Source organism: Vulpes vulpes, chromosome 7, assembly GCF_048418805.1.
Source record: "Vulpes vulpes isolate BD-2025 chromosome 7, VulVul3, whole genome shotgun sequence".
NCBI lineage: Eukaryota > Metazoa > Chordata > Mammalia > Carnivora > Canidae > Vulpes > Vulpes vulpes.
The window spans coordinates 11,528,461-11,553,976 of NC_132786.1; the positions used below are offsets into that span (position 1 = coordinate 11,528,461).

Genomic DNA, 25,516 nt, shown 5'->3' on the forward strand with positions numbered 1-25,516 from the left:
CACATGGAAGAAATGATGAGGGAGCTCTTTGGGTCCCCTTTTATAAGGGCACTAATCTACTCATGAGGGCTCCACTTCCCCAACGTCCCATCTCCTTTGACGGGTCAAGGACCTGCCCAACTGTCCAGCTTCTTAGTTGATAGCCAGACTAATACATCAAAATGTCAGTCTGGCTCCCCTGATTAAGACATCTCAATTACTCTTATTCCCTATAAAATGGAAGCCAAACCCTTTAGTACCTCTGCAACTCGGGTAGCTTTGTCTCCCCTGCTTCTGCCTCATAGTTCAGAACAGAATGTCAGAATGTCCTCCTCCCATGTCTTGCTGTTTTGCATGTGTTGTGCCTTCACCTTTCTCTTCTCCACGTGTAAAGAAATGGCTGACTTCACTCATCTTTCAAGAAACAGTTCAGATATCATATATAGGGTGCCTTCATCTAATCCCAAAATTTGGGCTTAGAGTGTCTCCTCTGGCCACTCCTACTTCTCAGTATGTATCTCCACTATCACATTGACCATCCTTAGCAGGCTAATTTATTTTTCATTTGGCTCTTTCTGAGTTTCCTGAGTGTACACATGTACACAGAGTAGGAGCCTGGTATGTGTTTTTTAAGTTAATTAGGTATTCCTTTGGGGTTGTTTGAAGCCAGTTTAAAGTAATTATTTCTTCATCCCTTCCTTTCACTAGCTTTTCTTTTCTTCAGGACTTTCACATCAGCTTTTGCCATGACCTAGATAATACCTCTGTTACATAAACCAAGGCTTGCTTCATAACCTACCAAAATGTTTCAGGCTATACAAGAGGTATAAGCCTTCAGTGAAGATAGATGAGCCATTTGAGCTGATTCATTCTTAATTGACTTGACTCTCCATACCTCCAAGTCATTATCATATTTTCTTTCATGAATAATGCATAAAACTTCCTCTAGAGAGCAGGATCTTCCTGTTTTGTCCATCTCTCTCTCTTCCCGCCCAAAACAATGTCTGGAACCTGGTAGGTGAGTAGATGAATCTCCTTTATTTCTCTCTAGAACAATCTACCGGTTTTCTGGGAAGTTGTTTTCTCCTGTCCCGGCCTATTTCCCAAAACCTGGAGCCAGAAAGAACCTATTCATCACTCCACAGGAATACCCAATCTCACAATATCTTAACAGGTTCTTTAGTCAATGTGTATGAGAACCCTCCCAAGAGTGTGCTAGAATTGACCAGCAAGCTATTTTTTCTTTTTAACTTAGAGAAAAGTATAACACTCTTGCAGAGAAGTTGCAGCTTTTTTTTTTTTAAGACTAAAGGAAAATAAGCAAACCAAAAGCCCTGAGTAACCTATATTTTACAGAGGTTTACAGAGGCCCAAGGCTAAAAGTTATAGCTCATGGCCTTGCTCTTCCTTTCCTGCTCACCTGCCATATGACCTTAAAATGAAAGCAAATGAAGATTCTCTGTTCTATGCTCTCAGCCATTGTGTCTTTCTTTCCCCCTAACTCTTGATGAACCCTAAGGCAATTTTATGTCTTTTGTCTTTCGTAATCCTGTGGATTAACATAGTGGCTCTTTTTTTTTTTTTTTAATTCTTTTTTTTTGTTGTTGTTTTGTTTTTTTCCCCTTAATTTTTTAATTTAAAATCAATTAATTAACATATAGTGGGTTATCAGTTTCAGAGGTAGGTATAGTGATTCATCAGTTGCATATAAAACCCAGTGCTCATTACATCAAGTGCCCTCCTTATGCCCATCATGCAATTACCCCATTCCCCTCCCACCTCCCCTCCAGCAATCCTCAATTTACTTCCTATAGTTAGAGGCTCTTATGTTTTGTCTCCCTCTCTGATTTCATCTTATTTTATTTTTCCCTCCCTTCCCCTATATTCATCTATTTTGTTTCTTAAATTCCATATGAGTAAAATAATGGTATGTGTCTTTATCCGGTTGACTTATTGTGCTTGGCATAATATCCTCTCCATCCATTTCATTGCAACTGGCAAGATTTCATTCTTTTTGATGGTTGAGTAGTATTCCATTGTGTGTGTGTGTGTGAGATGTATACATATATCTCACATCTCCTTTATCCATTCCTCCCTCTGTTGATGGACATCTGGACTCTTTCCATATTTTGGCTATTGTTGATAATACTTTTATAAACTTTGGGGTGCATGAATCCATTCAAATTACCATTTTTGTATATTTTGGATAAATATCTAGTACTGCTATTGCTGGGTTGTAGGGTAGTTCTATTTTTAACTTTCTGAGAAACCTCCATAGCCAAACTGTGGAAGGAGCCTCGGTGTCCATCGAAAGATGAATGGATAAAGAAGATGTGGTTTATGTATACAATGGAATATTACTCAGCAATTAGAAACGACAAATACCCACCATTTGCTTCAACGTGGATGGAACTGGAGGGTATTATGCTGAGTGAAATAAGTCAATTGGAGAAGGACAAACAGTGTATGTTCTCATTCATTTGGGGAATATGAATAATAGTGAAAGGGAACATAGTGGCTCTTTACTGACCACAGAGGGAGTGAAAGCAAGGAGGAAAGGCAGGTGTATGAAAGGAGGCAGGGAGGGAGAAAGAGCAGGAAGAAACAAACTGGCACAATAACCTACAAAAAAAAAATTATAGCTTTTGCATTTGGCCTGTAGCTTGTGCACAACTATGAGCATGTTTGGGATGCATTAGTGAATGGCAGTTGTGTGAATGTCCAAGTAGGTTTAATCCAGTCGGTGAGAAAGAAATTACTCTTTTCCTGGTGAAATTTCTCAAGCCATTCAGTTCTATTGAATAAATTACCTAAGCCCTAAAGTAGTTCATCCTAGAGGTCACAGCAGAGGTAATAGAATTGACTTCAATGTGTCAGACCTTTTTCTTTCTCCACCCACCATGCTGGATTTAAAACAGTGCAATGTTTTTCAGGCCCCTACACTTTGATAACACACATACTTTAGAAATACTACTTTTAAAAGAAATAATTCTATCATCCCTGAATAAAAACTCTGACACGGTTGACATGTCTGGCCATGCACATTACACCTGCACAACTCCGAGGGCATCCTTCTAATGGGTTGTGGTGTCAGCAGAGCCTCCTGGAAATGTGCCTGCCTTAACTCCCCTTCCTCGAAGGGATAAATGTAGATAATTAGAATGTCCCAGGAATCAAAAACTTAAAATGAGCAAAAACAAAATTTTGTGGTCACTCAAACCTTTTGGAGAAATTTCAGTTTAACAAAAAACACCTCTAAGGACCCCTCGGTGGCTCAGTGGTTAAGCCTCTGCCTTCAGCTCAGGTTATAATCCTGGGATGGAGTCCAGCATTGGGCTCCCCACAGGGAGCCTGCTTCTCCCTCTGCCTGTGTCTCCGCCTCTCTCTCTGTGTCTTTCGTGAATAAAAAATCTTAAAAAAAAAAAAAAAAGAAAGAAAAACTACCTCTAAATGCTTTTTATTTTATTTTTGTAAGGTGTTCATTACCTGGCATCATATGCATAATAGAAGCTGAAATTGAGACGAGCACTGTGCCATGGCCAGAAGTGGAAAGGAATAATTAACATTAACCATTCATATTGCTCTAGGAATTTAGAACTGGAAATTAATTTTCTAGCAAGTCAGTGGGAAATTTTTTATAAATTGGTCATTAAAATGACTCTGGTGTTACCGATTAAACATAAAAGATTACTTGAGAAAATCCCCAACTGACTTGGTAGCAAGGCCCAGTATGGGAAGAGAGAGAAGGATCCAGTTGTTACTAGTATTATGTATCCAAATCTATGTCTGCATTTTATAGGAAGCAAAATATGTCATTTGGTGAAATTGAAGGATTAGTTGTAATAAGTAAGGATAGAATGTTATTCCTAAATTTATAGCAAGCACATGATAAAGCAGAACTTTTAAATTATAGGTTTGGATGAAATGTGGAACAAAAGACCTGCATTGGCCCCTGTAACAACTGGCATAACAATGTGATAATTACAAGCTACACTTTAGCCCTCATGCCCTCAAGTGCAATTTACTGAATAGATTAACAAGGAGCAACAAAGAAAGAGACTAACCTTTACAAAGGCCTATTTTGCGCCACATACTGTGTTAGATCCATAACTATTACTGATTCATTTAATTCTCATTATCTTCTGGAAAGTGGATGTTGCCCTCCTATTTAATATGCTGGATTTCTGCAGGATTATAAATACTCACAATCACCTAATGAGAACACCCAAGTTATTACTGACTCAAATACCATGCTGTTTCTGCTATCCTAGAATGACTCTCAGATAAGGCATAGTAGGTGAACAAACTTGGGAATATTTTCATGAAGAACAATCATAATAGCTAACAAAGGAACTCTAATTATAAGGAACAAGAACTGCCCAACTAATCAAATGCTGTTTGCTGTGGTTGATAATGACCAAAAAGGGGTACCCTACACAGTTTTAAAGCTGTTTTGATGCTGCTTAATGAAATGATCCCTCTTTCATTTTTTCTTTGCTCAATTCACTGTGAAGAAATGATCTCCAGGACTGCCTTGCATTTTTTTCCATGATGGCCAGTTCTGCAAATGCCAACTAGAAATTACTTAAAAAATTCTAAAAATGTTCATGTGAGAACTGTTTGACTTAGAGACATGGACATTGAAACATGTCCAAGTAAACTATTACTAGGAAAGTTGTAATCTGTGTGTCTGTCTGTGTGTGTGTGTGTGTGTGTATACACACACTAAATAATGAGGAGCCTGTGAGACTTTTGCTTCAGTTAAATTATTTCAATAAAATCATACTTAGCTCACACTATGTTCATATTATGCAAAGATAAAAGTAATCTTAATAATGAAGTAAAAATGGATGTTAAATCACATGGATTGGCTAATAACTTCCCTACATGGATTTTCACGTTGGGTGATGGTAAAAATCGGTAGATACTGTTCAGTAAGCACTTAATTGAGTGCCAAGCACTGTGATGTGCTCCCAAACATTATTGTGTTTAATCCTTGCAACAAGTCTGTGAGCTAGGCATTCTTGTCTCCACATTAAAGAGAAGGAGGTTGAGTTTTACTGATATTGAAGAACCTGGCCAGAATTACACAGGTTGGACCGAAGCCTCATCTGGATATTCAACATGTATATAGATGGCCAAAGCCATGACTTTGACTACTTCTCTATGCTATTTATAATTAGGTGGTATTTTAGAGAAGAAGATTTATTTTTATTTTTTAAATGAGCAGCAAATATTTGGAAATCTCTTCCTACTGTCTTTTTATTATTATTTTTTTCTTACAGGGAACCAAAGTCCTGCAGATGTTCATGTGGTACCTGAATCCTCGGCAGGTCTTTGATCTTTCTCAGGAAGGGCCAAAAGATGCGTAAGTCTGGAAATAAACCCCCCATGGTCCATATTGGTTTAGGCAAAGAGAAGGACTTCTGCAGCAAAGCCAAGCTTCACTATTAGATTCCCTCGTGAAATATTTTCTGACCATCCCTCGTTGACTTTCTCCCCTGCCATCATCTCCCTTAAAGCTTCATCTGATGTTTCTCCTCCTACTCTTCACTGGGCTAATTTCCTTCAAACCCAGCTACTCAGTTATCAACTCCAGGTATACTTCTAGTGTGTTTGCTGCTCATGGACATGGTCTGTAGATTATTTACAAGTCTGCCTTGAGAAAAGGTTTGTCATTTTCCTATCTATACAAGTATAACTTTGGAGGTGTACATTAGACTCTAAGTATATCTTTGGAGAGTGGCCATAATTGCTTATGAATATGTTTGTGTGTGTGTGTGTGTGTGTCTGTGTCCGTTTGAGACAGATTAATTGAATCTGCCTACGATTCCACATCACAATGGGAAGACATTTTATTTTCTGCTCAATCCCTTTTCTGAGCTTCTCAGACATTTCATGGTCTTTGTTAGAAATGTTGAAAATCAAGTTTAGATGTCGGTGACATGTATCCCTTATCTTTCCTTTGGTGGTGGTGGTGCTGTACATGGTAACAAAGAGCAGAGCTGTTTCTGCTACTGTCTGATTCCCTTTTTAAAACCCATGTATTACGATAGTTTGGATGTCATCTGATAAATATTAGAACTTAAGTGGTACTAATTATTTTTAAATAAGTAATGATATTGCAGGCAAAGTAACCAGTTCAGATAATTTCTAGAGAAATAATATTCCTGTATGAAATGGATAAATCATATATTTTAAATATTCAGGAGAACATTAAATATAAAAATTACTTTCTGCTGTCATTCTTTTAATCTATAAACTTTTTTGCCACTAGAGTTCGCTATAAAACTTCTAGATTTTTTTTTTCTGTATTTGAATGGACTAAGGCAAATCTGCTACCCCAGCTTTGGCCCTTTTAGATGCTTTTCTTAAAATCTTATGACTTTGGTTAGACTTAGGCAGAGGCTTCATAGATCATCATAAAGAATGTGGCCAGATAGGAGATATTTCTAGAAAAAAACAGTTCATTTAAAAGGTGATGTTTTCTACAACAGAGGTTCTAACAGCTTCACTTAAGTAAATGTTTTAGCAGGGGTGGTATAATTTTATTTTCTCAAGAGCCAACATGAAAAATGATCCATTTTAAAGTAGACTAATTTTAAATATAGAAAAACCAGTAAATCTTCCCCTTTTTGAGCTGGGGAGTTTAAATTTGTTTTTGAGTGTTAGTGAATGAATGGAGAGAGAGCTAGAATTGTAGGTGTGGTAGTAATGCTAGTGGGTATCCTCCTATCATCCTGTTTTTCTGAAATGACTTGGTGGAATTAAGAGTGGAAAGAACATATTTGAAAAAATAATCCAGGAAAAGCTGACAAAATATAAAGAGGAGACATATAACGACTACTGACCATCGATTAATGATGATTTTCTTTGAGAAAGGTAGAAGGGGTATGATGGGAAAAAGAAAAGGAAGTCAAAACTAATTAAGAAAATAATGTGAGTTGATGTATTAATAGGAATTGTGGGAAATAAAGCTCTGAAATCCCATTCCAATGTCAGCCATTTAAAAATGATTTTTGCTGCCAACCTCTGATGCAGTTGTTGGGGCCCATCCCCTTGTGATGACTTAGTAACTAGTTATGATAACATCATTATCCTCATGATTATACAATTTCCCCGGTGGACATCCCCTTCTCCTTTTCTGCCCTGTGTTTTCTCTCTGCAATGGCTGATGATGTACTCTTTTGTTTACTTCATGTTCTTTTTCCTCTACAGGCTTGAGTTATATAGGAAAGTACCAAATCTGCGAATTCTGGCCTGTGGAGGGGATGGAACGGTAGGTCCTTGAATTAGAATTAAGCTCTCTTCCCTATTTCTTCCATCTTTCTTTTGTTTTCTTTATTCATTCCCACCTCTTTCCAATCCTCTAAAACATAGGTCTCTGTCATGTGAATCCTAGCTTGAAGAAGGGATGTAGTTATTGTCCTAATGGATTCATACTTGGTCTTCCTAAATTATATCTTACTCCCTCAGCTCTACTGTATCCCTTCCTGTCCTATAAGGTAAAGATGTGGTCAGATTATTAGGATGAAAGTTACAGATGACTAAATTCTTAAAAAAAAAAAACACCAAATACTTCATTTCCTTTGGTTCTTAATAATGGGTCGCAATTGGGGCACCTGGGTGGCTCAGTCAGTTAAGCATCTGCCTTCAGTTTAGTCATGATCTCAGGGTCCTAGGATTGAGCCCCGAGTTGGGCTCCCTGCTCAGTGGGGAGCCTGTTTCTCCTCCTCTCTGCTCATGCTCTCTTTCGCTAACTCTGTCTCTGTCTCTCAAATTAATTAATTAATTAATTAATCTTTAAAAAATAATTGTTCACAATTATGAAATAAAAGTATATGGAAAAATTATTGTATTTGTTCTTTTATTAGTGAAGACAAAACTTAGAATGCTGACATTGGTTTGCCTTAAAGATCATTGATTGGTCTCCTTTGTATTCATTTTTTAAGAAAAGATGGAATTGGGCTGAAGTTTAATATCATGGGTATATTTTCCTCTATTTGTCTCATCTGTTTCTCCATTTACTCTCTACTTATGTTGGTATATTTAGCAAAGGCAAAGATTGAGAACCATGACATTTAGACTCTGTTGTCAGGTGTCTTTTTCTTCTGTATTTGGAGTTTGCTCCCATAGGATCTGGAGTTTTATTATGAACTATCTTTGGCTTTTCTCTAATCTCCCTAATTAGAATGCTTTATTCTCAAAGGTAGCATCAAAATCTTTTAACTATCTCTCATAGCACTTAATGCAGCATTGGATACACATTAAATACCAATAAATGCAACTGGAAAAAAAAATAGAACAGTGTTTCCTGGTCCCTTACGTTACTCCATGAAGATGAAAATATTTTCAGTTGGGAAAATAGTGTTTACCATTTGTCAAAATTCACAATACACATTATTAGCTTATAAAATTCATGATAAAATCATACAACTGAGAAGCCAAACCTGTTTCACTTTATTTAATCCAGTGTTTTCCAAAACTATTTGACCATGGAATTTTTTCTACCACAATACCAATTAAAGTTCAATCAGTTGCAGTGTTCTAGGAAAATATCCTAAGGGATAGGCTGGTTTGGAATTTTCCCAACTTTTTTAGTAGAATTATATCCAAGCAAATCCTCTAGGGATATATGTGTATTTAATATCTATCTATCTACCTATCTATCTATCTATCTATATCTATCTATCTATCTATCTATCATCTATAATCTATCATCTATCATCTATCTATAGTGTGTGTATTTGTGTACATATATAAATATATTAAATATATATTAGTATATTTGTTATGTTTAGCATACACACACAGAATGTTCCTCTTAGCTCTCCCCAGAAAGTTATCTTAAAATGTAAGCTTATTGTGACCATTTACTACGGTTCTTTTCCTTAAGTTAGAATCCCTTTGTCTTCCTATATGACTTTAGCATTTGCTCCCATCTTTTCTCCATCTCAGTGATAGCAGCAGAGAAGTTGGAGATTTGCCTGCTGTCCTGAATTCATAGTTTTTATCCTTTCTTAACCCAAGTGGCTATGACCTCAAATGCACATCCACCTCCTATTCCATCTCTATCTACATCTTGGACTTCAGCAGTGATGGAGTGCCACGCCTTCCAAATTTCTCCCATCATCACAGAGCCCTCTGGCAGCTGGCTCTCACTTCTCCTTTCTTCTCCCTTTCCTATACTCAGTGGGCACATATAGGAAGCACATTCTAGGTTTTGTGGTTTTGAGGCATTCTCTGCAAGTAGAGACATATTTGAAAACCTGGAGGTTTTTAAAAAAATTTTTATTTTATTGAAGTTCAATTTGCCAACATATAGCATATCACCCAGTGCTCATCCCATCAAGTGCCCCCCTCAGTGCCCATCACCCAATCACCCCAACCCCCACACCACCTCCCTTTCCACTATCCCTTGTTCAGAAAACCTGGAGTTTTAAAGCCTAAAGGACAAAGAGAAGAGAGCCGAGTCCAGACACTTGTGACAGGCCTGTGATTAGGGAGTCAGGGCCAAAGTTCAAAAGGCAAATGAAAAGACAGAAGTAGAAAGGACCACTTGTAGTCTAGTCTGTCAAGAAAAAAACAAAAACAAAATACAAAGGAGTTTCAAGAAAGAGGCAGTGGTTATATCTTGAGGGAGAGTCCGGAGAATTATCATTGATTTTGAAGACTAGTAGGTAACTAGTGGTTTTTAAGAAAACCATTTCAATGGCGTGTTTGGTACAAAACCCAGAATGACGAACAAGTGAGACATGATAGATTGCTAATGAATCCTAAAGACCAGATCCAATTATAGTGTTGAATATCTGTGAATACGCCCTGGTGCCATTAATAACACCTTTTTGACACGAAGACTACCTAGTTCTCCTACTTAGCCTGTCTTTTCTAGCATCCTTTCTTTAAATATACCATAATTAATAGGTACTCTACCAGGCTAGATATTACTCTTCTTTTATGTTCTAGGTAGTTTTTCCTCTTAGAGACTGTGTCTATGTTCCTGGCTTCGATTTTCACATCCTTCCACACAACTTGTGAATATACTAGACATTTATATTCAGGTCCCTCACAACAGGCATGCCTAAAAAGGAAAGTTGTAGATTTCCCCTAGAGTTGGTGCATATTTTGTACTAATTATTTTCTCAATAGTAACCCTCTGTGATTTAATCACTCAGAATCAAGACTTTGCTTATCTTGTACCTTATATAAAACCAGGTTTTATTTTATTTTGCTTTACATGGTTAAAATGGATATTTTGCGAAAGATGCCTGGAGTTTATGAAATGTTTTTCTGGGTAAGTGATCGATATTTTTAATCTCATTAGTTTAGGATATGAAACTTTTAATTTTGAGTAGGGGCAGAGTTTCTGTAAAGGCGAGACCTCCTGATGGATTTATGAAGAAAGCTTGCTGGCTTGAGGCAAGTGAAGACGAATTCCTGAGAGTGCCAAGTAGACATTTGACATGAGGCATTCAGCCTTTACTCAGCGAGCATGTCTATCACCGTAGAAGCTGTCAGAATTCTGTCTGTATAGTGACAAGGTTCCAGGCAGAATCAGGAATGGGATTTTTTTTTTGACTGATTAGGAGGAGGATATATTAACCCTTAACTGCACTAGTTTGTGCACGGAGTATTATTTCACATATAGATGTCTCACGTTAATTTGGAAACAAGTTCGTTGGCTTCACTGCCAAAGTTCTGCGTCGCTCTGCCTCCTTGCACCTCTAAATAACCCATCCTCCAGCACTGCACTTGGAGCCACAAGAGTTGGTTGGGTGCCTATATTTCTCTGATTTTCAGCAGGTTCCTCACCCTTCTTTGAGACCTTCTATATTTGCACAGGGGTACATCTGTATCGCTAAGGGTCTTCATAGTGTTAGCGTTGTAACAGTACAAACCTTTGCTGTTCAGGAGACCCACAATACAAACCACATTTTTAAGTTTTCTAAGTCACTTAAAGTCAGAGGCAGATGAAATTAATTTTATAATATATTTCATTTAACCTAATATATCTAAAATGTTATCATTTCAACATGCAATCATAGAAAAACCACTGAATAGATAGCTTATGTTCAATTTCTACTGTCTTCAAAAATCCAGTGTATATTTTTACTTATAACAGCACCTCCAGTTTGTATGGGGGCACATTCCAGTGCTCAGCTGCCACACGTGACCCACGGATGCTACAGTGGGCAGTGCAGATGTGGTCTCTTTGTAACCAGTTAGTGTAATCCCAAGGCTGTCACATAGTTGCGGGTATTGGATGGGCTTGTCTCATCTTTGATCTCTAGGCTGAAAGAAAACTCCCCTAACTCAAGAATAAGCTCAGACCTTCAGGTTTATAAACTAGGTTTTTGTTTTTGTTTTTTTTTTTGTCATGTGGTGAATTTATATTCTTTCCCTTCCTTGGCCACATCTCTACCCATCTAGCTCCCCATAACTGTCCCCATAGCTGCTTAAATATTGAAGGGCATATGAACCCAAGACCCTAGAGGCACACATACCCACTCACCCCCCACCCCCCCTGCTGGTTCCTTAAGGTATAAGGTGATCCCTACCTATTTGGCTCCTGGCCTTGATAACTGGGTGGGATCCGCCTTTAACCATGTTCACGTCTTTCCAAAGGCCTAGAGTTAAACTATTTAGCCATCCACTTCATGCTTATTTCCTGATCACTTGGCTTCCCTAGATGAGGATCCACCCCAAACAGTAGGTGCCTCCATGCCCTGACTTACTACAGCCACCGCAGGGTGGCAGGCACATCATTCCAAGCCCCTTTCCTCCCAAAGCCTCAGTTTATCTCTGTCTCTCCACCTCCATCTCTCTCATCTTCTATCTTGATTTCTTTAGGGCTGACTGTAAACATTTCTTGGAATGCATGGTGACTTGTAAACTACTAGATACGAACGTAAATTAAAAATATCAAAGGGAAGAACCATTGTGTACATGTTAGAAAGGGACACCCAGGCAGTAAATGCTATCTTGACCTTTCAGTTCAGAAATGCTGGCCTTTTCTTTTGGTTTCTCAATATGCACATCCTTCATCTTTTTTGCCAGCATGTGAGGAAATGTGACATGTATCTGGTCTGTTCAGAGAAAGCGTCAATTCACCGATCTTCCCACCCCTTGGCCGCCTCTAATGTTTGTACATTGCAGAATGAAAATACTGCTCAGAATGCACTGGGTGAACATTTAGTGGTAGCCAAAGCAGGAGTTGGGGAGGCGGTGGCAGCACTGACCAGCTGCAGGTGGCACCGCGGGGCTGCTCAGGGACAAAACCTAGGACCCCTGGGTTTCAGAACCCAGAGGCAGGAAGGAGCTTGCAAACTGGGAAATGGTTTCACCCAATCTGGATAGTTTTCTTCAGTTGTGATAGAAAATATGCCAAGTACTGTGTTTTACGATTAATTAAATTTAACTGAAGGAGTGCTGGATGGGCTGGTGCAGACGATTTGGGGAGATGTGAAAGCCTAGTGTGCCACAAACCTGAAGCCTGGATTTCCAGAAGGAACAGGTTCCTGATAAGGGAGAGGCCCCAATAACAGCTTTGGGCCTGAAGATCTTTTATAGAGTTTTGCTTTTATAAGGACAGATACAGATGATTATTCAAAACCTTTTATGCCTCTTGCTATTGTAGTATATTTGCTTACATTCTCTCTCTCTTTCTCTTTGTAGCAGTTTTCTGCTTCAGTACAGTTTGGTTTTTGATAGTCTCTGAAAGACTTTGTGATGGGTGGCAGTCAAAAGTGGGATTGATATGCCACCTTGAGGCTCCAACTTTAAGTGGCGAGGCAGGAAGAGGGCATTTGGCTTCTAGGAAACTGGACCTTTATAGGGGAAGTGAAGAGGAAGAAAAATTAAGCTTAATCACAGCAGCTAATGTTAATTAAGCATTTCCTATTTGCCAGTGCATGCTAAGTAATGTCTACACGTTATTTAATTGATAACATAATCCTAAGAGGCTTGAGAGACAGATGAGGGAAATTGGAAAGATTAAAAGGTTTACGTAAACTCGCCCAACTAGCTTGTGATGGAGCCAGGCTCACTGGGATCTGTTTCTCCCTTCAGCCCTACATTCTGTTGCCTACTGAGGAAGTTGGTGTTGGCTAATATGGCTCTTGGATGAGAAAAACTATTAAGGACTGTGCAAAGCAAAGATACAGATTCACCTCTGCTAAAGAACTATGATTAGCCTAACATTGATGGCACTTGAGAGAATTTCATGACAAATCTTGGCTATGAAAGGCAGGTGACCTCTCATGACATCAGAGTTATCTGTTGATGGAATGCTAAACCAGCTGATTGTATCCAGGAGAAAAATGGAATATTTGTCCACTGAAAAAGAAAGTAGGACATATTTATGCAGTTCTTTTCTTTTTAAAATATTTTATTTATTCATGAAAGACACAGAGAGAGAGAGAGAGAGAGAGAGAGAGAGAAAGAGAGAGGCACAGACACAGGCAGAGGGAGAAGCAGGCTCCATACAGGGAGCCTGATGTGGGACTCGATCCCGAGACTCCAGGATCACGCCCTGGGATGAAGGCAGGGGCTATACCGCTGAACTACCCAGGGATCCCTATTTATGCAGTTCTTAAATCAGTTGCTAAGAAAGGAGAAGATCCTTTGATTCAAATAGGTTGTTATGCATTTTCCTCTTCTGCTTAGGCCAAGTGTGAGGGACAGAGAGTGGACGAGAAGTCCAAGTGTCCTGAGGGCTCCTGCATAGTAAAGTGTCATATGGATTCTTGTCCACTTTCTTTGAAAAAACAGGAACAGCATCAGAAGGTTTGAATGAGGGCTATTGTACAAATTAAAGAATTAGTAGAAGATCAATTCATGAAAGTTACAGGGCACTCGTTTCAGTCATTTGAAAAGTATTTTTATTTCATGCACTGTGGACTAATCCCCTATCCTTCCCATCCATCTTGGTATTAGTGTTCTTCCTATGATTTAGAATTTTTCTTTGCAGGCTCCTCTTCAGAGGAAGTTAGTTTGTTGTGTTTTGTCTTTCTCTTTTCTTTGTCTGCATCCTTTCACTTCCTAGTGATCCTTATCACTTCCTAGTCATTTGCATGGTTGCCAGGACTCTGGGACTTGAGGGTTTTTTTGTAGGTGACTCAGGCACCCATCCCAGGGAGATGTTGGGTGTTGGAGGTATGTCAGTGAGCCAGTAGGAAGGTGGGCCCACTGCTAGAGACTTTGTCCCTCCAGCCTCAACGAGTCTCCACTGTCTTTGGGCTATGACCTGGTGCAGGTGTTCTTCACCCTTTTCTAGCCTCTCTCCTACTGGCCAAGAGGCCCATGAGGGGTCTCATTCATATGTGGCCTCCTGCCAGGAGGGGTTAACATTTACCCCCTATTATCAGACAGAAGCTAAACTCCTGTCTTCATCTGCTTGCCATTTTGTGTTTGGTTTGCTTCTGGTCCCTGAAGATTTATTTTTCCTATCATTGTGTCTAGAGTGCAATGTGAATTGCAAATGTGAATACATGACATTATTTTACCAGGAAAAAAGAGACTTGTTTCACCAAAGCATAAGAAAAAAAATTCTAATTTAAGTCTACCTAAAAGAAAGTAGATTGACTTGTGAGTATAATTCATAAGGAGGAGACTGAGTGTTCATCTCTTGGAGAAGTTTTAAAGAGATTGCCTTCTTTACCGGGGACATCAGACTCGATTTCCAACCGAGTTTCATCATGTTTCTGAGAGTCTCTGAGTCACAGAGCTGTTTACGTTTGTAGTCAGTGATTCCTGATTGCTAGGATTCCTGAGTTTTCATGTCTTGTTGTAGTTTATTAGAGGGATCTTACGGTGTGCAGTTCGTGCTTTTAGCAGCACAGGTACCGTAGCTAGCAGAACTATTTAGCATCTGACCTATACTTCAACAGCAAGCTTTGTTAATACCATCTGTAAAAAAACTAAGAACGTGTGGGGTCAGAATCTATGGAGTCATCTAGGAGTGACTTGCTCAGTTTGAGGGAATAGAGGGACTTCTAGATACTTCTTTAGATCTGGATTTTTAGTTTCTCATATTGGGTGAACATGATGGTATGCCTTTCTAGGAGGTAAACACAATGTAGGCTTCTTAATGGACAGGCAAGTTTTACTTCCTGGGAAGAAATATTGTGGTGGAGAAAGGATGGAATCTCTAGATGGAATCAAGAGACCTGATAAGATGCTGATGCTGAAACTCCTAATTATTTAGTCTTGAGCAAATTACATGATCTCTTTGCACCTCAGTTAATAAATCTGCAAATTAACTGAATTTGATAGAGCAATTGCTAAGATTTCTCCAGCGCTCCAAAGATTCCAAAAGAACATGCTGCTGTCTCCAGCATGGTCAGACTATATCCAGAATTAGGTTTAGGTCTTTATTTAAAGGCTCCCTGCACCAGAGTGGCTAAGATGTTAGCCTTGGTGTTTGGCATACCTAATTTTGAATGCAAGCTATACTGCATAAACGATATGATATTAAAGAGGTCATTGAATCTTCCAAGTTTTGGCTTCCTTATCTATAAAATAGAGGTGAAAATTATTTCTACCTTACAGAATTGTTCTGAACTTTAATGATATGATTACAGAGCTTTACTCAGACATCAGCACATAGAAAGCAAAGGTATGTTCCTCTCTTTGTTCATTGTAAGCTCTTTGACAGCAGCCGTGTACCTTACTTACCTTAGCCTGGCTCATTCATCTTATTTCAGTTGCTTAGTTCTGTTTTGTATGTAGTAGTGTTCAGTAAACGTACTATTAAAGCACAATTTTTTAAAAAAAATTTGAATAGGACTCGTACAAATATAGAATATATGCATGTCAAATTTATTTAGCTCTTTAATGAGGGAACCAGCAAGATGATAAAGTTGATTTATTAGAGAAGTAGAAGAAAAGGACTATGTAGTTTATACCAAAATAATTTTTCTAAGTTTGAGACATAATTGGTTTATGGCCTTATGGAGGAGTAAAACCAAACCTTTAACATAATCGTTTATTGTCGACATTTGTATCTCCACAGTACAGAAATCTGCCCGTTAACCTACAGTCACAAAGTTCTTAGGCCTAGTGAAACACTGTTTTAGTATGACATTGGGAGGATATGCAAGTTTCTTTTTGCTATTTCCAAGTTTGGGATAATTATTCTAAATAGTTACAAGGCCAAACCTAAAGTATTATTTATCTTAGAAAAAGATTAAATGGGAATATGATTCTAGTATATAAGTATCTATTTTCTGCCTAAACTTATAATAAGTCCCTAGGACCATCCATAATTATGTTTTCATAATGTTTCATTAAGAAGAATATAAGGATGTTTAGGAAAATGCTACTAATTTCTTACATGATGCTATGGAGGGTAACCATTTAATGAATGCTTACATGGACCGTATCAAGGGCTTTATATATATTTTAGTTTAATCTGTAAACAATCTTGTGAGGTAGGCATTATCTCCATTTTGAAAATCAGGTAAATAAGTCTCAGTGAGGTTAAATAATTTAATCAAGATTATGTAGCCAATATGAGCCAGAATTGAAATTCAGTCTGATTCTGAGTTTTGTATTATTTCCAGTGCCTATGATAAACCTCCCTAAAGTTCAAACTGTTCTGAATTTTAAGGTAGATCTCAAGTTAAACATATAGTAAGTGGGTCTAGTTTTGCTTATATGACAGCACATACAAAATGGCCCTTCTCCCTATAAAGGACTCGCCATTTTGAAACTGCTTGAGATAAGTGGTCTGTTTCCTGGCCACTAGATTAAAACATATATGTTTTCAAGAAAAACCATTTCATTTGCTTTTTAAAGCTCCCTTCTTTGGAGCAAGTTGTCTTTGTAACTTACCTATCTTTCTTATATCTCTTCTGGCCCCCAAAATGTCTCTAGGTGGGCTGGATCCTTTCTATTCTGGATGAACTACAGCTGAGCCCTCAGCCTCCCGTCGGGGTCCTTCCTCTGGGGACTGGGAATGACCTGGCTCGAACTCTCAACTGGGGAGGGGTAAGAACTTTTCTAAGGGGCTGCTCATGCCATCAGGCAGGAGGAGCCTTGAATCCACAGATGTTCTAATGGAAGGGAAATGTGCTTTTATTGTCCAAAGAATAAGTTAGAATTCAGAATCAGGGAGCCCATGCATAAGGATTTTATCTGGGACCTTCTTCAGTTTAAACCTTTAATCATCTAGAGAAGAAAGTATGGTATACAAAACAGGAGTTAGGACACAGGCTTGGAGCTTCTTGAGGTAGCCGTTGGAAGGCAGTTGGGTAGGTTGGCCTCAAGTCTTCATCTAAAACAATTACACAGACCTCAACTGATCCTGACTGTAGCCCTGGCTAGAATAGCTAGTCTGGTTCAGATTACAATCCTTAAGTCAAGGAGAGTTACAGCTTTTTTGGAGCATTTTGTTTTTTTGGTTGATGCCGTCATTGGCTTTGTTGGGCAGGTAGCCAGCTGTCCTTTCCACTGTAGAGCCAACTTTAAGCAAGCTTAGTGGAAGAAGTATACCTGTTACTATCTAGCCATTTTATTAATTTTTCTAGGGTGTTAAGATAGTAAGAAGACAAATTTGCTTACATATGTGGTCCCACCAGCTTTTCATCTACTCATATGAGAGATTGGGCTGGGCTCCATGAAAATTCTCTTCAGATATTAGCAGATACTGATTTGACCTTTGTGTGAATTAACTTCCCTTAGGTGATAATTATCTTCATATATTAACAGATATTGATTTAACATTGAATGAATTAACCTCCCACAGGTCTTTCTTATTTTTTCAAGTGAGCATAGTATAAATGCATTAGTTGCTTCGTGCAAATATACTTATCACTGTTAACTCCTCTCATCTACATCAATAACTTGACTATCCTTAATAATCATGCTGCAAATAACACATACTCAAGGAGTGAGTGGGTGTCTGATACAGCTGTGCTTCAGACAGACTTGCCTTAGGTCATAGAAGGAACACAGAAAGAGCTCACTATAAGGTTAGGGAGAGGTGAATGAGGTGGAAGGTTAATAGAAATAGTTGTCTACCATATACCACCTTGATTCTTTTCCTCCTTTTCCGCACACACACTTGTTCTATGTATGTCTCAGATTCCTCTATTAGGAGGCTTGGGGAATTCTGTTTTCATTCTGATAGAAGCAACCAGCCAGCATGGCCCTCAAATGCCTACCAGTGACATTGGTTGTTGATGGTGGCAAAAATTACTTCTCAACTTAAATCAGTTAGAGCAATATTTCTATGCATATTGCCTGTGACTATTGTCCTAGATTCTAACTACTTCAAGAAAACCAGTTTACCTTCCCAGCCTTGATAATTGTAAAATAAACAGAGATCTATAGCAGAAGGGCTCTTGCTTGCATGAAATTCCTTTGGCTATACTGTTCCAAGTGGCAATGGGTGTATTCTTTGATTCCTTAGGGCTACACTGATGAACCTGTCTCTAAGATCCTTTGCCAAGTAGAAGATGGGACAATCGTACAGCTAGATCGTTGGAACCTCCATGTGGAAAGAAACCCAGACTTGCCTCCAGAAGAACTTGAAGATGGCGTTTGTAAGGTGAGAGAGTTTTTTCTTCAGTGGAAGGGAACCCTGGAGCATGTACCTGAGCCACAGGAAATATACTGCTGGCTGGAGAAGCCTATGCTGATTCCTTCCTATGAGATAAGAGGATGATGTTTGAGTTTATGGCTATTAGGACTACAAATATGACACTCCTTAGTGATTCTGCCCCCATAGACTTCTAAAGATTGAGGTTTCCTACCTGCTTCCAGACCTCTGTCCTCAACTTCCACACCAAAGAGAATGTATTCATTTTCTAATCTTTCAAGCATTGTAAATTCATAACCTATGAGAAGGTAGAAAATATGGATGGTGTAAATTCATAACCTATGAGAAGGTGGAAAAATGGTTCTGAAGCATTAGGCATATGATCTTTCAATGGAAAGATAACCTCCCAAGATTTCTAGTCTCATACTAAATATCTCTTATGTATAAGAAATATTAACTTAGTCCATTTGATTACTTGATTGAGACTTAAAGATGCCTAAATAAATATTTTGACTTAGTATTTTTCCTTCAGTGATTGAGCTTTCATTTCCACCCAAGGCAAACCAAGAGACACAATTGTATATATGTTAGTATAGAGCTTCAGTAGAACATTTGGTTCTAAGTTCTGGCCTCAACTTCAGATAAATCTGACAGATTGCCAAATAACCATGTTCTGCATATTACTTTCCACTTTTCTTCTGTGATAGTGTTTTCAAGGTTTTGCATGCATAAGAACCTCCATATGCAATCTGTTAAAAATGCAGATTATGGGGCCCAGTCCCCATTAATTCTGATTAAGTAAGTGCAGAGTTAAGGCCCTGAACCTATACTTTAAATGACATCCCTACTTTATTGGATTATGCAATTGATAGAGCCAAGATTGTCATGGATGTTTCCACTTTAAAATATGTTGAACCAGATATCCTTCCCAACTAAACCAAAACCTATTTATTCATTAGCAACATGATCCTGACCAATTGTGATAAACACTCAATCTATGGCTAAGATAAGTTAAAAGGTGTTTTATTTTGTCTTCATGTTTTTTTCCCAAAACTATGATCCAGAAATTATAAGGTTTCTAACAGGTATCATGACTGCTTAGTGGATTTGCATTCATAATGTCACAATGTTGTTTGAAACCACAGGTATCGTTTTGGGATATGATGTTTTTTTCTGATGTGTTTGACCTACAGAAATTCAGTAGAATACAGCCAGTATGAAAAGAATTATACCATATGGAGATTTTAAGGTCCTTTCCCCACCAAACTTAGAATGCTTCGGCCGTCAGTAGAAATCTCTATTTAAATCTCTTCCCAACAACTTAAGAAATGGAAAGACTCCTTGGTGCAGCCAGGGAGCATTAATTCAGATAATTAAAGGGCTTTGAAAACTTGGATTTTTGAGGAGATGTGTAGGAAATTGGGACAATTTTCCCTGGAAAATATGAATAAGAACTTAATAACAGACTAAGTTGGGATATTATTTAGGGAATGGTGACCAGATGTTCTCCTAAAGTTATCAGTGAATGCTAAGACATGGGTTAGAATTGTAGCCAAGAAAACATAAATGGTAGGGATGAACATATCTATGCTTTTGGCAAGATCACCAACCCTTGCTGTCATTACTAAAGCTTGGTATTTTGTTTAAGTGCAGGAACTGGACATTCTCAAATATTAAGCCAGGAGAATGAGACATGATTTTGGCATTACTCTGTGTTTTGTTTCTTCCCTGCTCTCCAGTCAGTTGTAAACATTTCTAAGGGGCTGATTTGACCTATGAGTTTATTATAAGCTCTGACTCAGGGCCTTCTGTAGGGGGTTCATTCTTTCTTTCCATTGGAGACCAAGGCAATCTGTTTTCTTTTCTTCTGTATTAATATCTCTCTGCTATTCTTCCTCTTGTTTCATTTATCTCTTAATGGGATAAAGTCCTCACTCTAGTCAAACAAAATCTTACTGATTAAGGAGCATATGAACACTTTTGATAAACTTACTTTTGAAATCTTGAGGATTAAACACTTCTAACAGAAGAGAAGTATATTTCTATCTGGAGGCTAAGCCTGATAATTATCTGGAAACATTATCCAAGCTGAGATAAAATTGCTTCTCTATTTAACATTTACCTTCTACTCTGAGTTGCAGAGGGAAAAGTGGAAGAGCCACAATTTCCTTTCTAGCATTTTCCATGGGCTTTTCTAATTGTTCTAACATTAAAGCCTTAAAAGCACATGAATTTTGCAGTTATGAAGAAGGATTGTAGGTTGTATCATCTTCTTCTTTACTAAGCTTGCAGTGGTAACAGCCAGGGACCCAGAGGACTATAGGAAGACTTGTGTGTGTACATGCATCTGTGTCTGCATATTTCATGGTCTATTAAAGATACAAGATCTAATAGACTTCTGATAGATTCAAATAGATTCAGATTCAAATAGAAATCTGAAAAATACTAACAACTATGTATACATATATTTTTTTTCCCCCTGTAGATCAGGGATAGCTGAATGTTTCCCACTGCCTTATTGCTTATGACATATGTCAAAAATATACTTTAAAAAATTAAAGTGTAAACATTAAATATTATTCATTATAAGTTGCAGTATTAATATGCTGAATATAAATCCTCAAAAAGTTTATCCACTGATTAGCTTACATATGATCCTTCCAGTTGAATTGACTTTCTAAGTTTACTTAGTCATTCTTTGTAACTATTGCATATGTGCTTCCCTCAGCTCAATTGGACTCTCATTAATATCCACAAGAATAGTTCCCATTTAATAATTTGTTTTTGTTTCACTTGTTTCCTATACTACTTAAGATTCTTGGGAGTGTTATTTGATTTGAGCTTTCACTAATGAATTAAAAAATCACCTGTTCCTTCTATGCAAACACCTTCTACCTCGGGTTGTGACTTATCTTTTTCCCAGGGACTGCCCGAGAGACAGGTGTCTGGCCTTAGGCTTTATTTTACTCTTTCTGCCCAGTTACACACCACTTCACCTCTACTTTGTTCATCATTTCAGCTCCCTCTGAATGTTTTCAATAATTACTTCAGCCTTGGATTTGATGCCCACGTCACATTGGAGTTCCATGAATCCAGAGGTGAGGACAACGTCCCATTTCCATCTCCCAGAGAGGAAGTTTCCAGCAGGTGTTTTGCATGTTCCCTTCTGCTTGCATATCACTTTAAGTATTGACAGTGTGCTTCAGTGTTGTTCATTTTAACTTTTATGATGACCCTGTGAGCTAGACAAGATAGGAACTTGTTACAGATAGGACCTTGAGATCTAGTTGTTTAGGTCTCAAAGACGTAAAGGATGGCACCAGATATATGTTTCAGCTCTCAGATTGCTAGTTTTTAAGTGTGACTAGAAACTTTGAAGTTAGTGAACTACTAGAAAGTGATAAAGTTTCTTTCACTCAAGTTATTAGGATATTCATAGCTTCTTGAACCACCAATTAGAAAAATCCAACACTTCATACACCAGGGCCGTTGAAATTAGCAAAAATATACAAATCCTCCCTGGGTGTGCAAAAGAGACAACAGGCATCTTAGAACAATAGGGGAGCTGACCAAGTGGTTTAGGTTGAAAGAAGGGGTAATGATTGGATTGGTGGCAGAGGTGCTGGGAATGCCCATTGGACAAGCTAGAGGGGTGAATGACACCCAGTGGTAATAATTTCAAGGGCTAAAAGATATGGGAGCAAGATTAGAGAACAAACCATTTTTGAAAGAGAAATAACACAAAATAATGGCACACAGTTAAATACTTCATCAGAACATTTCCTATGCCATTCAGAGCTGAGAAAGTTTAGGATTTGGACTTACGCTGTAAAGCCCCAATCTTCTGTGCTCATGTTCACTTACTTGGTGTCTCTTCATCTCTCTCTTAAAATCTCTTGTTAATGTAGCTATATGTCTATGCCTTTGCCTGTATCTACATCTACATCACACCTAGTACCTTGTAAATATGTTAATATATAACCAAAACCATGCCAGGCTGTAGGTTAGTGGGTGTGTTGTGAGATAAATGAGAGGGTTATTTTACTTCTTTTTCTCCAGATTCTTCAAAAGCATCAGTGGTTTTTAACTCCTAGAATTTGAAATACAGAGACCTAAAAGCTAGAATTTGAATGTTCAGATTCTAGTAATAACACAGAAGAAACTCTCTTACACACTAAAGGTTAAGAGTTGAGTTGTAGGATTAAGGGTGTTAGGATACAAAATATGAGTGAAGTCCAAACCTGTAATTCTCTTACTGAATTTAGCAGTTTTGGTAGGCTTTGCCTTCCTGCTTTCATGGGGCTTTGCGGGTCAAATGCTGTGTCACATAAAAGCAGTACTGATGGAAGAGAAAGCCATAGTTTGACAGTTTGACTTCTCTCTTTGAAGGGTTAGTTGATAACAGAATACCCAAATATCAAATACCCAGATCAGAAGCACCACCACCCTCCCACCTCCTTGCCATAGGCAGGTCTTAGAGACAGATATGGAGAGAGCCCTACTTGAGGGCCTACATTTATAATCTGTTGGGCTCCCTGTATTTAAGGAGACTTAATTTGGGGCAGTAAATGGAGATTACTCATTTCTTAACCCATTTGTTTTTCTCTCATATTCTTCAGGAGACTCTGGCTCTGGGCTTCCTAATAAAATCCTTAGATTTTTTAACAATACTTATAAGTATCACCAATGCATGAATCTCCCAAAATAGATATCATGGCATGAAAAGAGGCCAAAATGAGTAAGTGGCAGACAACGAGCTCATTCAAAGGAGCCTAATATTTTGTCCAATTAATCTGACAATTTCCTCATGATACATTTCCTTGTACTCTGATGAAACTTCAGTGTCTTGGAGAGACAGGAGCAGAGACATCAAGGTGGAAAGATTGGGTTCAGAAGAGAATTCTTGAAGGAAAGTCATGGGCTTCTTTGTTTTGTTTAGTTTAGTTTTAAGCTGTGGGACTATTTCATTTATAGAGAGGAATATGCAAACTCTGGTGTATATATACATAGTTTAATATATATGTAATTATTAAACAATTGGTTAAAAGACTCAAAGTATTAGTCTTTGAATAGTTTATTGTTGAGGCTTAGTAATTTAAATGCTTTCAAGCAGTATGAAATGGTATTACAGACATTTGCCCTGAAGGTAAGCTGGAGCCCTTGTGGAAAACCAGCCACTGAAGAGCTGATAAGGGACAATTGATACTGACTGAGACTAGTCTGCAATATTCATGAAGATGGTATAGAGATTTGGTTGATACGGCTATACCAGAAGTGTGGACTTCTTAGTATCTGTTGACCTATTACTCATTTTGCATTAATTAAAAATCATTAATTTATGATGAAAAGTATAATTGCCCAAACCAGTTTTTTTTTTTTTTTAACTTTTTTCTGTTTCTTTGGATTTTCCCCCATATTTTTACCTGGATAGTCAGGAAACCTCAAGCTCACCTGCAAAAGAAAAAGAAAGAGAAGGCTATATTTTCAACTTGTTTCTTTTGGTCTTAAGTGGCTATTCTCAAGCCAAGAACACTAATTGCTGACACTTCAAACTGTTCTCAAATGCAGACATTCACAGTTGGAGGCATCATGACAAAACTTGTATCATTTGCCATGAAATACTTGGAGAGTGATTCAAAGCCTCATGAGAGCCATTATAAAAAAATGAGCTTGGATAGAATAACCTATTAGGTATTAAGAAAAAGATGTGTAATGTGTGTGTGTGTGTGTGTGTGTGTGTGTGTGTGTGTGTACTTGGGAATTATGCTAATCTATCTACATGAAATGGGTAATAAATACAAATCTCACTAAGGCAGAGTCTTTAAAAATGTAATTGCAAAAACTATTTTTGGCATAGATGTGAAATAGCCCATTGAAAAGAGGGGATAATTAGACACAATTGAGATCATTTATTGGTGGCATTACCGTGTAAATGCTTTTAGAATTACCAGTAGAAAATCAAGCAAGGAGTAAAGATAGTCTTAACATTTTGATTGCCTTTGTATATAAAAAATTAAACATTTGAATAATTTTGTTTCTATATTTGATCAGAAGGTAGGGTTAGTTCATTTGATTGGAAAATAGAGATTTTTTCTTCTTATTAAAGTGGCTAAACCATGCATGGTTGAACTGTTGCTTACATATCAGAAAGTGCAGTCATTTGGAACAGAACTTGGAGATGTAACAGAATTGGCCATTTAATTTTCAGCTGGAGTCTTGCCCAGAACTTTAATAATTATTGCATTATGACAGTGCTTGAGCAAGTGCATTGAAAATATTCTCATCTATTAATGTATAGCCATGTTAACAATGATTATGGTTATCAGGTGGCAAAGTTAGGTCTCACTTTGCCAGCTATATGAATTAGATTGTCATTTCTTTGGACATGAAGGATATTAAGCACCTCAAACTTTTAGCCTGAGATTGGATGCTTAAATTTTACTGCCTCATTGAAATTACTTATCCAGAGGAGTTGAACCTTATGCTACAAGGTCAGGGAAATACAATTATGACTCTAGACAAGGCAGTATTTAAATTTGATTTAAAATTTACTATTTTCATTGAATATATAGAAACATGCAGATCAGCATATTTCTAAGGATTATGAATGTTTCATGATTCATATGGAGAATGAACAGATTTCTTTAAAAAGATGTTCAATGGCTTGCTAAATTTCATCATCATTATCACTGCAAAGGACACACTATCAGTCTTATGTCTGTGTACTGAGACTCAAGCTTGATTTGCCCTTGAGAAACTCTCACTGTCCAAGGTTCTCTGTCTGTAACCTTCTTTTCCATTTTGAACCTCTGCATGGCACCTGGTCTTCATTCAAGATTCAAGAACACTTTTGATCATTCCCTTTATGTATGACTCTCACTTCATCTGATATAGGCACCTTTGCATGGCATATAAAAAACGATGTTTTCCTCTCATTTTCAAATCTATCTCCTCCACTCTAAACTCATGAGGGCAAAAGACCACATCTTATATTCT

The 25,516-nt window shown here is 37.9% G+C and overlaps 1 protein-coding gene across 1 annotated transcript in view; it reads left to right on the forward strand.

Annotated features, from left to right (window-relative positions):
• Nucleotides 1-25,516, forward strand: part of DGKI (diacylglycerol kinase iota) — a 419,283-nt gene that overhangs the window by 223,235 nt on the left and 170,532 nt on the right. The window contains 5 exon segments of the mRNA XM_072762958.1: nucleotides 5,265-5,347; nucleotides 7,198-7,258; nucleotides 16,855-16,968; nucleotides 18,392-18,529; nucleotides 21,540-21,618. Coding sequence (XP_072619059.1) covers nucleotides 5,265-5,347; nucleotides 7,198-7,258; nucleotides 16,855-16,968; nucleotides 18,392-18,529; nucleotides 21,540-21,618 — 475 coding nt within the window.